The sequence below is a fragment of the Pinus tabuliformis genome, chromosome X (genome assembly GCF_031772625.1).
Source record: "Pinus tabuliformis cultivar Carrire ecotype Pingquan chromosome X, CPIR1, whole genome shotgun sequence".
Classification (NCBI taxonomy): domain Eukaryota; kingdom Viridiplantae; phylum Streptophyta; class Pinopsida; order Pinales; family Pinaceae; genus Pinus; species Pinus tabuliformis.
In genome coordinates, this window is record NC_142308.1 from 1,680,994,524 (window position 1) to 1,681,009,389 (window position 14,866).

At 36.9% G+C, this 14,866-nt stretch overlaps 1 protein-coding gene across 1 annotated transcript in view; it reads right to left on the reverse strand.

Annotated features, from left to right (window-relative positions):
• Positions 1-6,198: 6,198 nt before the first annotated feature.
• LOC149146473 (putative calcium-binding protein CML7) overlaps positions 6,199-14,866 on the reverse strand; it is a 45,358-nt gene continuing 36,690 nt past the window's right edge. Inside the window, exons 3-4 of the mRNA XM_089452776.1 lie at positions 6,405-6,523; positions 6,199-6,288 (exon numbers count right to left, since the gene is read on the reverse strand). Of these exons, the coding sequence (XP_089308902.1) occupies positions 6,199-6,288; positions 6,405-6,523 (209 nt within the window). The remainder of the gene's footprint in view (positions 6,289-6,404; positions 6,524-14,866) is intronic.

The following is a 14,866-nucleotide window of genomic DNA, read 5'->3' on the forward strand; positions in this document are numbered from 1 at the left end:
TTACAGTCTTAGCCAGATATCAAAAATCGTAGCATGTTAAGCTTCTAAAGAAGCCACCAAAGCATTTTTTTTTAATTAAAAAACAAACTAAGATTTTACTGAGCTAGGACTATGTTGACACCTAATCATCAGGATTGGGTGAATATAATGTAAATAAATAATAAGTAGTATGAACAGTCATCGGAAGATGAAGTGAACAATCTCTCCCTCATGTATATAATAAAGACCAACCTGAAGGAATAATACATGAATCAATTTGTTTTGAGGAGTTACTACCTGGCCTGACATGGTATCAGAGCTAGCTCCCTAAATTAGTTGTAACTCCCTTCTGCCATTGTCTTGCAGACTGTCCCCCTGTGGAGTCTGTCATTTTGCGCTTTGTCTGCCATAATTGATTCTGTGCCATTCTGCGCTCTGTGTACCATAATTAATTTTGCGCCATTTCTGCCATGCCTCAGCTATGAAAACATTCTGAATTGCCTTTGAATGCCTTGAGGCCGTGTTGCTGCGTTGAATGCCTTGAGGGAGTGCTGCTGCGAGAGTTTACTGCGTGAATGGTGTGAAACATTGCTGCGTTGATGGTACGTGAGCTCTGCGTGAAGAATTATCTCCGTTGAAGAACCCTCCATTGAAACCAAAACTATCATCCACCGAACGGTCTCTTATTGCGTGGCCCCAAGAGCCATTGTGAGGCTATTAAGAACTTTGGAAGGAAGCCTTGTTGCATGGCCCCAAGAGCCAACGTTAAGGTATCAAAGCACCGTAGTTCGTTCCTACGTGGAAGGGCACCAGGTGTTCCACGCAACCACACTAAACCATATGTTCAATCTTTGGGTAGGAAATTTGAGATGGCTTGTGGTAGGAGAAACAGTCGTGGCGTCAAGGTCTATAGAATCAAAGGGATTTATGGTAGTTTTTTAGTCTTTTCAGTGAGCTTTGCAGATTTCATTAGTTCTACTATTATGTTGCCGCAAATCGTAAGCATCAACTATAGAATATAGATGTTTAATGTTTTGTTTAAAACATTCTTAGACTACATGGCAAACCATTGGGATGAGATGTCTGCCATCAGAACTTCTCTTCAGAGATTACTATGAAATGAGTACTGAGTTTTTCGACTTTGGACGTTGCCTCTTGTTTAATGTTGTCCCATATTTATTTAATGCTGCCATCAAATTTAAATATTTAACGCCAACCATATTACATTGAATGTTGGGTTATATTTAAGCGCTACTCCTGGTATCAAAGTGTTGTCCAATTGAATTTGTTGTTCTATCATATCAGAATTTTATTTTTCCCATTAGGAGTAAAATTTAGCAGCAGAAGTTTTTTGTTATGGAATGCATTCAATCATATCCATTATGGGAATAGTTCTCACTAGCAAGGAGAACTATCGTGAGTGGTCCCGGATGATAAAACACACCCTCAATTTCAATGAGTTGTGGAAAGGAGTGTGCATTGGAGACGGAGACAAACAGCCAGAAAAACCCACATCAGACAAAGAGCTCGCCATTTGGGAAAACAATAACAACAAAGCCTATGCATTAATTGTAGAATCTGTAAGTGAAGAGGTGAGTCACCATATTACGCCAATTTCAACTGCTTTCGAAGCCTTACAAAAGCTGAAAGAACTCTATGACTCACATTCTGCACTTGAATTTGTTCAACTCATGATTAAACTCTTCACTCTTGAACTGCAAAATAATGATCCTCTTGCTCTTGCATCTGAAGTAAAGTCTATAATGCATGATATCAAAGCCACTAAAATTGATTTAGATATTCCTCTTATCGCTTTTCTCAAGGCACTTTATCTTGCTTACTCCAATTATCTTGAGTAATTGCAAGTAAATGGAAATCTTAAAGACATTACCTTTGACTCCCTTCTGAAAAAAATTATTGAAAGAGAGAAAGCTTTTGGAAAGAAGACAACCCCTGAATCTTATGAAGAGGTTGTGTGCCTTGCTCATAAAGAAAAGCATCCTGTTCAAGATTCTTCAAGAGAAAGAGGTGGTCGAAGAGGAAGAGGAAGATATTTCAAAGGCAGGGGGGTAGACACTCTCAAGGAGAAAGGGCAGATTTGCACTGCATACACTGCAAAAGAAATGGATCACATGATGCCTCTACATGCAAGTTACCATGAGACAAAATTAAGCAGCAAAGAAACCAACAGAAAGGTAAAACTGATAATACAGACAAAGGTAAAGCACCTGAATATGCTCAATATGTTGTGGCACACTGTAATATTGGAGTAAATGAAGATTTATTTGATGTTTCACTTGCTTCTTAGAAAAATGATTGGTTGCTTGATTCGGGAGCAACTTGCCACATGACTCATAGAAAATATTTTTTTGAATAATTTACTGACAATGTTGATGGAGTAGTATACTTTGCAGACCAATCAAAAATCAAGCCATTAGGGCTTCGCACAATCAGGTTTAAACTGCCTGGTCTTCTAGACTTTCTTCTGCATCATGTTCTATATCTCCCACAGCTCAAGAGAAACTTGTTGTCCTTGGTCCACATCTTCCAGCAAGGTCACTCCATTCATATGTTTGACGGCAAGCTTGAGGTAAGAAAATAATTTGACCACTCACTTGTCATGAGGGGAATAGAAGAAGAAAGGCTTCTCAAGCTGCAAGGAACCTCTGCTCGTGCACAACATTTCTCATACAATTCTCATTATGAAGAAGGTACACTTCCATCAAGTTTATTATGGCATGCTATATTTGGACATTTGAACTATGACAACCCGCTTGTTGAAGAGAAATGGTGTTGTTGGTTTGCCTACAATTCCTAGGAAACTTAAGCAATGTGATGCTTGCATTCTAGGAAAGCATAGCAAACAGTCTTTTCATGATTCACATTCAAGAGCACATAGAAAACTTGAACTCATTCATTCATATTTATGTGGTCCAATGCATGTTCCTTTTGCAAATGGAAATAAAAATATGATGACATTTATTGATGACTACACCAGAATGTGTTGGGTTTATTTATTGAAGAACAAATCTGATGCTTTTCAAACATTCAAGAACTTTCATAAATGGATTGAAAATGATGCACAATCTCATATTGGGTCTATTCGAACTGATAATGGAAAAGAATACACATCAAATTATTTTGAAAACTATCTTTGCCAACATGGGATCAAACATCAAACAACTATGCCTTATAATCCCCAACAGAATGGTGTAGCTGAAAGAATGAATAGGACAATCTTAAATATGGTACGATCCATGCTCTTCTTCAAAAATGCAAAGATAATGTTTTGGGCTGATGTTGTTCTATGTGCTGCATATATAAAGAATAGATGTCCATCTAATGCTATTAGAAGCAAGACTCCATATGAAATGTGGTATGGACATGTTCCTTTGGTAAAGCATCTCAGGGTCTTTGGTTCCACTTGTTATGCCTTGATACCAAAGGTACATAGAAACAAACTTGGTGCTAGAAGTCGTAAATGTATCTTCCTGGGGTATTCAAACACCTCCAAAGCATACCGTCTCTATGATGAAGTAAATAAAAAGTTTGTTGTATCTAGAGATGTAATTTTTCTTGAATCATCCAAAACTGACAATGTTGTTGAGCAGCAACTTGATTTCTTGGATAGATTCGCAAAAGCAAAATCATTTCAAGAATTTGATAATTAGATTCCACGTATTGAAGGGGGGATTCCTGTACTAGATCAACATGTGGAATCTTCTTCTGAAGAACACTCTCCCCTACATGAAACTCCAACAATGGATGATGCTTTAAGTGATGTGATTGATAGAATTGGGAGACTCAACCTTGATTCAGTCCCAACTCAATCAGAGGAGCAGCCTAGACCGTCTGAGAAAGGTCCCCCAAAGTGGTTGACAAAGACAGTTGAAAGTGTTCATCCTGATGAGGTTGGAAAGATAGGAACTAGAAATTCAAACCGACAAAATGGAGGTAATGTAGATGACTCTAATTCACCTGTTGATATGGATGTTTCTTATGATTGTGAATTGAACTTGTCTACAGATTTTGAACCAACTTCCTTGAAAGAAGTTGCTTCTCATGATGAATGGAAAAAAGTGATGCAAAAGGAGTATGATGCCCTCATAAAGAATGGCACTTGGAAGCTGGTTGATCCTCCATTAGGAACCAAACCAATTGGCTGCAAGTGGGTCTACAAGAACAAGTATAAAGCTGATGGCTCACTTGACAAGCACAAAGCCAGGCTTGTGGAAAAAAAATTTCACAGAAGGAAGGGGTCAATTATGAGGAGACTTTTGCCCCCACAGAAAAATGGGCTACCATCTAGACACTCTTTGCCTTAGCAGCTCAAAACGGTTGGAAAGTCCATCAAATGGATGTCAAAACTACTTTCTTGAATGAAGATCTAAAAGAGAATGTTTTTATGTCCTAGCCTGAAGGATTTACTGTGAAAGGACATGAACATAAAGTATGCAAACTTGTGAAGTCCTTGTATGGCCTCAAACAAGCACTGCGAGCCTGGTATGAAAAACTAACTGAGCATCTTCTGAAACTCAATTTCAAACATTGTGATCTTGATGATGCAACTTTATTTGTCAAGAAAGTTGGCAAAACAATTGTATATCTTGTGGTATATGTAGATGATATTTTGATGACAAGGAACAATGAAAGCTACATTGCATCCATAAAGAAGGAATTGGGGAAAAGTTTTGAAATCACTGATTTGGGCTATGTTCATTACTATCATGGTATTGAAGTAAACCAACATCCGAAGTCCATATTTATTTCTCAAAAGAAGTACATTGGAGAACTGTTGAATAGGTTTGGCATGACAGAATGCAATCCTCTTACTACTCCAATGGAGCAAAACTTAAAGCTCACATCTATTGAAGGAAAAGAATTTGAGGATGAAACAAAGTATAGACAGCTTGTAGGAAGTCTCAACTACCTAACTACTACCAGACGAGACATTTCATTTGCTGTTGGAATCCTCTCCAAGTTTATGAAAAAGCCTTGTGAGGGACATTGGTCTGCTGTAAAAAGAGTTCTAAGGTACTTGAAGGGAACTCAAGACTTTGGAATCAAGTATACATAGGTGGACGACTTCAGCTTGATTGGATACTCTGATTTAGACTTCGATGGAGACAAAGAAACTGGGGTATCTACTTCAGGATATGCTATGAGTCTTGGATTACGAGCTGTCTCTTGGAGATCACGCAAATAATCAGTTCCAATAGATTCCACAACATAAGCAAAATATGTGGCAACAGCTGAAGCAACAATGAAAGTGTGTGGCTCAGGAAAATTCTTGAAGATTTGCAGGTAAAACAAGTACAATCAACTCCACTCATGATTGACAATACCTCTGCAATAAAGTTGGCCAAGAACCCAAAGTTCCATGATCGAACGAAGCACATCAATACTAAATATCATCTGATTCAACATCATGTTGAGGCCAAAACAATCCATCTCCGTCATTGTTCCACTAATGAGAAAATTGCAGACATCTTCACCAAAGCGCTTGGAAGAGAAAAGCTTGAACGATTCAAAATGATGCTTGGACTCACCAACATCCCTTCAGATTAAGGGGGGGAATGTTGACACCTAATCATCAGGATTGGGTGAATATAATGTAAATAAATAATAAGTAATATGAACAGTCATCGGGAGATGAAGTGAACAGTCTCTCCCTCATGTATATAATAAAGACCAACCTCAAGGAATAATACACGAATCAATTTGTTTTGAGGAGTTACTGCCTGGCCTGACAGACTAAAGCAATGCAAATCAAATTATACATTTTTGAGCCACATTATAACCCTGTATCGAATGAAGTGTAAACCAAAAACTCTAAAGAAATTGAGGAAGGATAACTCTCAGTTTCCAAACTCAGCGTTTGAATAAAACTGGGAAAACAACCGAAACTCAGCAATTAAATTATGAAACCCTCATCTCATTAAACCTCTAGTCATACATTTTAAATGTTCCAACTGTCAATATAATATCAAGGATGGCGGCCTGACCTCCTTGCCAAAAGCCTTCAACATTCGGCCAAAGCTGTAGGACTCCTTTTTTAAAATGGCCTCAAACAAAACTTTTGGAAACAAACAAAAAACAAACTATCAGAGGAGCCACGGCTCCAACAGTCTCGAAAGACCCATCTAGAACTATTATCACTGTCTTTTAGACTTGGCGGCTTGACCATAAAAACCCTACCCTAGAAAGATTTGAAGAGAATCATAATACCCGGAGCTGGTCACGGACGATGAAGTCGGTAGGAGGGTTTGCCACAACACCAAGTCGAATCTTCTGTCTTGGGAACCATACCTTACACCATAAAAAAGAATTTCTATTAGAACATGCAAAGAAAATAGAGACTGTAATAAGCGCGCTAACCTTGATAACAAAGACGATTATGCGGAAAAGAAGAACTTAAAGCTTACCTTCGTAGGGAATGTTGCAGACCCTACTTCCATAGAACGAGTTCCAGAGCGTTGAAGTGGCTTCGAGACCATCAGAGTATTCCAAAATGCCAGAACGCGGTGAAAATAGTCCAGTGAACCTGGATTTCAGGTGCAGACAAACACTGAAGGACAGAGCAGAACCATAACCCCTCGAGAATTTATGAGTGAAACAATGACAGAATGAAACCACACCGCCGAGAAATGAAGGACCGATAACCTGAGGACCATTTGATCCAGTAGGCCATGGTGAACTGTCAATGGAGGAGCCTAATCCTGAGGTTTAAGTTGGATAAGGATAGATGGGTCACCTTCAAGAAACCACCATGACTCGGACAACCAGAGCACTAAATACATGTGTTTCCAGAGCAGGATTTGAGGCTGTGGCCTGTAAACATATAGTGCATGGGCCAGCAGTGTACTCACATGTTTCATACATAGGGGTGTATAAATTGTAGATTGTGGAGATGGACGTTGCTTGCCCTCACCATAGATATTGTAGTGTTTAATAATGGGCATGCGGTGATATGTTATGAAGTCACTAGAAAATTTATAGCAAAACTGCAAAGTTAATATTACAGAACAACAAAAAATTGTTGCTTATGGAAAAACTAATAGGTTTTCGTCCATACTATATGTCAATGTAAAATAGTGACATAAGAAAGTGAGTTTCACACTTAGTTCAATAAAATACACTTTTAAATTTCATTATTTCATAATTAAATTTTTCTTGAAGTTCAATATAAACAAGTTAGGATTCTAATTGATATAAATTTTAAATTTAATTAACCCATTATTATTTTTTTACATTTATTGAGAGGTGAAAAGAAGTTAGCATCCAAATTGATATGAATTTCAAATTTAATTGAATTATCAATCATATTTAATTAGTAAATTATTATGTCTAGGCACTTTATACTTTAAGTGTTATATAATGTAATGCTATGTTGACTTTATCAAATATTTATAATAAAATTATTAATTATTAATTATTAATATTAGTTTGAGTTAGTCATTTGATGGGTTTACCAATGGTCGTTTACAAGCCCATGGTATTTGTCCATGGCATTTTTTATGATGAACCCTATTTAAAGGCTCGAGGAAATCCAATATGGAAAGAAAGAGTCCTAGGTTAGATCCATCTTAACTTTAGACTTACTAGATGCCAAGCGACACTTAGTAGATTTGGATTTAAAATAAATTTAGGATGATCACATATCAATCATTTAGATATCAAATTATATCTATAATCATAATAATTTTCAACTTGCAAGTTCTTTGCCATCTTCCTATTCTCAACGATGAGATACTTCGTATTTGTCTTGGTAGCACCTGCGTGTTGGCATTATGATACAAGTGTTGTCCTTGATGGCAACTCACTCACAGGTCAATTCAGTTTTGGTAAAAGGCAACTCACAGTACAACAGGTATATTAAGAGGTAACAGGGCAGTGGTACAGAAGAACCGGAAGACGGAACTAAGGTCTACTGATCAGAATAAAGAAAGTAAATGAAAAGGCTGATGAAAAGCAATTTAAGAAGTATACGCAGGTCCACTTAGTCAAAAAAACATATACACGCTGGTCCACAGGAAAAAAAGAGCATGTACATATACATGCACTCCCACAGGAAGAAAAGTGTGTACATGCTGGAAAACCAAGGTTTTGGTTCGTGGTATTGACCCTTGGTATTTGGTCCAAGGTATTGGTCCTAAGTGGTTTTGGTCCGAGATATTGATAAATGATCTAAGTATATAAGGAAGAGAAGATCAAAGGGCTAAAGCGACAAGGAATGAATATCTTATGAAGTGTTATGTGCAAATGTATGGGTTTCTAAGGAATACTTCTATCTGAAGTATATTTTATGTTGCAGGGGCTATGTTTGTGATTTGATCTAAAATACTTTGTGCACCTTGAATTCAATGTTGGATTAGGATCATGAGACCTGAAATGACTTATTATTGGATGATCTGATATTGGTTGGGCTAGATCTGACTGTGTACACTTGCTTTTATTCTTTAAATGTCGTGATCTGGGTTTGTTTGAAGTTCAGAAATGCAGCAAGGTTATGATTTGATATTTGTAGATTTGTACGTTGGTTCGTCTCTTCAAAAGTGCGTGTACACGTAGGTTAAACTCTTCAAAATATTGTATACAAAAGAAAATCTCCTTTTTTAGATTTGACTGATCTATCTAATCAAATTCTGTTGTTTTGTTGTTGTCTGTCAATGAAGTCTTCTTAGATCTGAATGTAAACCTGAATGCATAAGGAGGTTGGTACTTGATTGATTGATTGTATAAGTGAGAAGAAGTGATCTCTATTGCTGCCTGTGTAAGGCTTTGTAAGTTGATAGTAGATGTTCTGTATATTGCTGGTTGGTACAGACTTGATTCAAAAGTTTATATTTGTAGTAGTTTTGAAGGTATACGCAGGTTTGATTAATGGAAGTAGCGTATACACGTAGTTTGGGTTCAGCCAAGTAGCGTATACATTCTGATGCATGGTGTTTGAGGTTACAGATGGTTTTGAATGATGATGCAGGTCTCTGGGTTTAGCACAGTGTTCTGGTGTCAATGTTCTGATTGTTCAGATTAACTGAATGTTGGTTGATGCAGTTTAAGTTTAAAAGTTTTGATGGGTCCAGTATGAAAATTGGATGAAATGTGGCCTTTAGATTGTGGTGTTGTGTTTCAAGAGTATCCAGTTTGAAAATTCATGAAACGTGGTCCTTGGAGGAAGAAAGAAGGTCGTAGTCTTCTGTAGGTCGACGCCTACATACTAGTAAACAAATTGGCTAATACAAGAGCTAAGGGGTTGCAGCGGCCTTCTAGTAGAAGCTAGAAAATGAGAGAAAGTTGTAGCCTTCTATAGGTGGGTGCCCGCGTACTGGTATGAGTCTACACCAGTACAAGATTGTAAACATATTTTCTTATTATTAAAAGAATATAGAGACGACAGTAGCAGGTGTTTTTCACCCACATTGGGTTTCCACCCTAAATCTTAGTGTTCATGTGTGTTGCTTATGTGTGATACTTTATTCTGTTTTTACTGCACTATCTAATAAGTTACTAATGTACTGGATTAAGATCAACACATGATAAATTTTGAGCTTAGTCTCGGAGTATCCACAGTAGAAACCCTATTTGTCAACGTTTCAAATCCCAACAAGGATCCATCATCAGGACAAATCATTCATATTGGTCTTGATGATGGATCCCTGTTGGTATTTGAAACGTTGACAAATATGGTTTCTATTGTGGATACTCCGAGACTAAGCTCAAAATAAATGAACCACAGATGCCTAAAAACATGATAAATTGTCTAAATCATAATTTCTCTAGATATACGTTGGTTTCTCTAATCATAGTTGCGTGTACACGCTAGTTCACTTCACTGAAGTAGCGTATATAAATCTGTTTGGGAAATATAATTATTGATCTGATAATACTGATTCAACCCCTCTCATTATTATTTCCAACAGTTGGTATCGGAGCAGGTCCTTTAGAAGAAGCTTGATCACTTGAAGGGAGATCTTTCAAGATGAATAATCACGAAGGCATGGGATCCATCAGACCACCAATCTTCAATGGGGGCAACTTAGTATATTGGAAAATAATAACCAAAGCCTATCTACAATCGCTTGGAAACGATGTTTGGGAAATTGTGGAAGGAGGATATCAATTTCCAGTAGCAATTCCTACAGACTCTGCAGGTAAGAAGTTATACAAAACTAATGCCAAAGCTGTCAATACATTACTGAGAAGTCTGTCAGAATCAAAATTTGTCAAGGTCATGCACTCAAGATAGCCAAAGAAATATGGAACAAAATCATTCAAAGCTAAGAAAGAGACTCTCAGGTAAAATGTGCTAAGCTTCAAACTCTCAGAATTCAGTATGAAATTCTTAAGATGAATAATGATGAGAGTGTATCCAGTTACTTTTTATGTATAGATGAGATTGTTAATTGTATGAAGAATCTAGGTGAAGAAATAAAGGAAGTTACTTTAGTTGAGAAAATTTTGAGATCTTTGTCTTCTAAATTTGAGTCAAAAGTGTCTGCCATAGAAGAAAAACAAGATCTTCAGACTATCACTGTGACTCAACTTCATGGAATCCTAACTTCCTTTGAAATGAGAAAAGGAGGTCCATCAGATATGAGAGAAGCCGCATTTAAAGCATCAACAAAGGGAAAAGAAAAGGAAGAGAACAATGAATCAAGACACATTTCTGAAGAAGAAGATGAGGTAAATTTTGTCAAGAAGCTTCAACGGGGTTCTGGAAGGTTCAGAGGTAAGCTACCTTTCAAATTCTTTGCTTGTGGTAGAGTTGGTCATTATGTTGCCAAATGTCCTCATAAAGATAAATATGAAAAAGGGAAGGAATATGAAAAAGGCAATAGGAAATAGGTTGTGAATAGAAGGAGTTACTATACACATGAAGATAGTGATGGTTTATCTAATAGTGATGAAGATGAAACTAAACAAGATTATAGACTTCTCATGGCTTATGACAATGATGATTTTTTGGATGCATTAGAAGAGGAAGACTTTCATGAAGAAATCACTAAACTCAAAATCTTTTTAGAAGAAAAGAATATGATCATAGATACTTTAACACACCAACTTGCTGAAAGAGAAAAACACAATGAAAATCTAGAATGTGAAATTGTGGGTCTAAGAAAAGATCTTGAGAAGACAAAATATCTCAATCTTAGATTTGTTAAAGGACCAGAAACTTTAAATGAAATTATCAAAGTTCAGCGTTCTCCTCTGATAAAGACAGGTCTTGGATATACTAAAGAATCATCTTAATCACATAAGCCGTCAACCTCTACCAGAAGATATCTTGATGCAGCAAAGACGAGTGAATAGTATGTCAATGGTCATCAAAGGCTTAAAACTAATTATCAGGTAAATCATACTCAATTTACTCTAAGGATGAATATCAATAGAAGCCACAACCAACAGGTAAACAATGTCAAAAGATTCAATGGTCACGAAAACTTTTTTAATGGGCAATGTTTTTCATGTCATAACTTTGGGCACAAGGCTACTCAATGCGTTGCTTACAAAACCATCATGACTAGAGAAGCACAAAATCAAAGGAATGTAACAAGAATCAAGAAAAGTTCCTATAATATGTTAGGCCCCTATACTACAAGTGTAACCCCTTATTGTTATTAGTACAACTCACTTATTATATTAATGTACCCATGTAGTGCCCATATTGTTACTATTTTGCCCCATACAAGCCCACTATTGTTATTATTATGCCCTTACATTATTATTGTTATGTTGGCTCTGATTATGTTATGATCCCTTAGACTCCTATATATAGAAAGGAGGTCTTTTCATTTGTATCATCCAAGAATTTTTCATTTATGTAATGTAAAGGAGGTTGCCCCCTCGAAGAGGCTGAATTCTAAGGCGTTGATCTATCTTTTCTATCTTTTTCTTGAGCTGGTTTCATAACATTTGGTATCAGAGCTTTGGATTCTAGGGTTTCGCTGCTCCAAACAAGTCATCGTGGCATTTTCGCTATAACTTTTTTTCTGCGACGTTTCAGAAGTTGCAAAAACAACCATTTGAGAATAAAGCGTGTTGAACCTCAGGTCTGAATTTCAGAGCTTTTCATGCTATATTTGCGGAGATATGATCTGACGAAATTGGTCTTTATGCAGACTCCTGAATTACATTCCAAACAGGTGACCTAGGGAAAATCGTCATAAATTTCTCTCTGAGCATCAGATTGAAATTTCGTAGGAAGGTGCAGAAAGAGGATAGACTGTAGTTTCTTGTATATATTTTTTAGAGCCAGAGGTCGAAATAGTGACACGTGGCACTTCATACAAGTTCGCTCTTCTAGAAAGGTCTATAATCGGGTCATCTTGGGAGATTGTGCATAACTCTTTCTTGGAGAATCCAATTTGGATCAGGCTGGTGGCATTGGAAAGAGGACACAGAGGGCTACTACAGGTCGCAATTTCAGAACTTAAAGATCTGAAAATACAAAGTTACAGTCGTTTCAAGATCGAGCTCCTAAAATCAAGAAAAAGCAAGATGAGGAAGTTTGATGGCAAGGATCCGGTAAATTGGATACTTCAGATGGAGCAATATTTTGATCTACATGGTGTACCACTGTTACAAAAGGTATGTATTGCATCTTCATATTTAGAAGCAGATCAATTTTTATGGTATGAAGGGCTTTGTTCTCGTAAACAACTTGTTACGTGGTCAATTTTCACAGAGGAAATGATAGCACATTATGAGGATACAAAGAGCAACACCTTCTTTAGAGCAACACCACAACAATTGGAAAGAGTAAAAGGGCTTTTCGACATAGTGGAAAGAAAAATTACGGAAACCAGGAAGCATACCCCTCACAACTATAAATATGGAAGTGTTGTTTCTCCTAGCCTTCCACAACCTACAAGGGTTACACCACAATAATTGGAAGAAAAAAGAGAAAAAGGGCTTTGTTACAATTGTGATAGCAAATGCGCTAAAGGTCATAAGTGTTCTGAGAAGAAATTATTTTACATAGAATATGAAAAGGAGGAAGAAAAGGATCAAGAAACATCAAAAGAAGAAGATATACGCCAAGACCCCACCCCAGAGAAAGAAGAAATGAATCAGACGATATCTTGTAAAGCATTGGCAAGAATTACCACTCCTAAAACTCTCAAGATAGAAGGACATATCAAGAAGAAAAAGGTGCAAGAAGTGAAAGATCACATTGAGAAAGAAGAAATGAATCCAACCATATCTTGTAATTCATTGGCCGAAATTACCACTCCTCAAACTATCAAGATAGAAGGACATATCAAGAAGAAAAATGTTCAAGAAATGAAATATCACATCGAGCATCAAGAAATGAATCCGACCATATCTTGTAAAGGATTGGAATAAATTAGCACTCCTCAAACTCTAGAGATAGAAGGACATATCAAGAAGAAAAAGGTTCAAGCAGTGAAAGATCACATCGAGCATCAACAACAAGTTATCCAACTTTTAAAGGATAACGCCACTTCGGTGCAAAATCAAACGAAACAACAGGTAGATCAACATTTTAGTGAAAAATGTTTTGATGTAGGTGATTGGGTATTTTTACTGCTACATCTCAAGCAAGCTAATTATGAGAAGGAAATGTTGGCAACACTACATGCACTTAAAAAATGGCGACCATACCAAATGGGAAGACTCTTCAAGGATGAGGATGTGGAAGCATTATTTTGTGCTATTTCTATTATCCAACTAGATTGGATAAACGAAGCAAGGGGTGAATGGAAGAATGACGAAGAAGTATGGCCACTTATTCAAAAGTTGCAAAAGATCCCAATTCAAACAATATTGCTAGAAATTGAAGAGGAAGGAAAAATCATATTGGAACCTGGAGCAGTCACAGAAACAAGAACCCGACAGCTACGAAATCGATCAATTTTAGAGTATCTCATCAAGTGGAAGAACTTACCTGCTGAAGATTGCACATGGGAGGACAAGAATTTTATACAGAAGCATCAAGAACTACTCAAGCGTTGAGGACAATGCTTTTTGAAGGAGAGGGGCATGTTAGGCCCCTATACTACTAGTGTAACCCCTTATTGTTATTAGTACAACCCACTTATTATATTAATGTACCCATGTAGTGCCCATATTGTTACTATTGTGCCCCATAGAAGCCCACTATTGTTTTTATTATGCCCTTACATTATTATTGTTATGTCGGCTCTGATTATGTTATGATCCCTTAGACTCCTATATATAGAAAGGAGGTCATTTCATTTGTATCATCCAAGAATTGTTCATTTATGTAATGTAAAGGAGGTTGCCCCCTCGAAGAGGCTGAATTCTAAGGCGTTGATCTATCTTTTCTATCTTTTTCTTGAGCTGGTTTCATAACATAATAACTTTTCTCCTCTTGAAAATGAAATAGAATTCTCAATTTGTAACAACTTTGGTCATGAAGAATCTGAATGCAGGAGAAAATTTCGGCCAACACTTCAAAAGGAGCAAATACCATTAAATCCCAAGATATGGAGAAGGAAGGAATCTCAATCAGAAAGATGTGGTATAGCCTTGTATGCAAAAGGACAAGAAAATCAATGGTACATTGACAGTGGATGCTCCAAACACATGACAAGTGATAAAGAGAAACTTCACTCATATAATGCTTTAGAAAAAGAAAAGAATGTCTCATTTGGAAATGACACTCCAACTGTCATTAAAGGTAAAAGTTCCGTTTTCTTGATAAAAAAGGTTAAAATTGGAAATGTTATGTATGTAGATAGTTTAAAGCATAACCTGTTGAGTGTCAGTCAAATGTGTGATCAAGGAAATGAAGTGGTGTTTCGATCAAACGGATGTGTTTTTCATGAGCTTGATACAGGAAAGACCGTGATCAAAGGTACAAGAACTCCAAACAACTTATCAGAGTAGGACAACAACA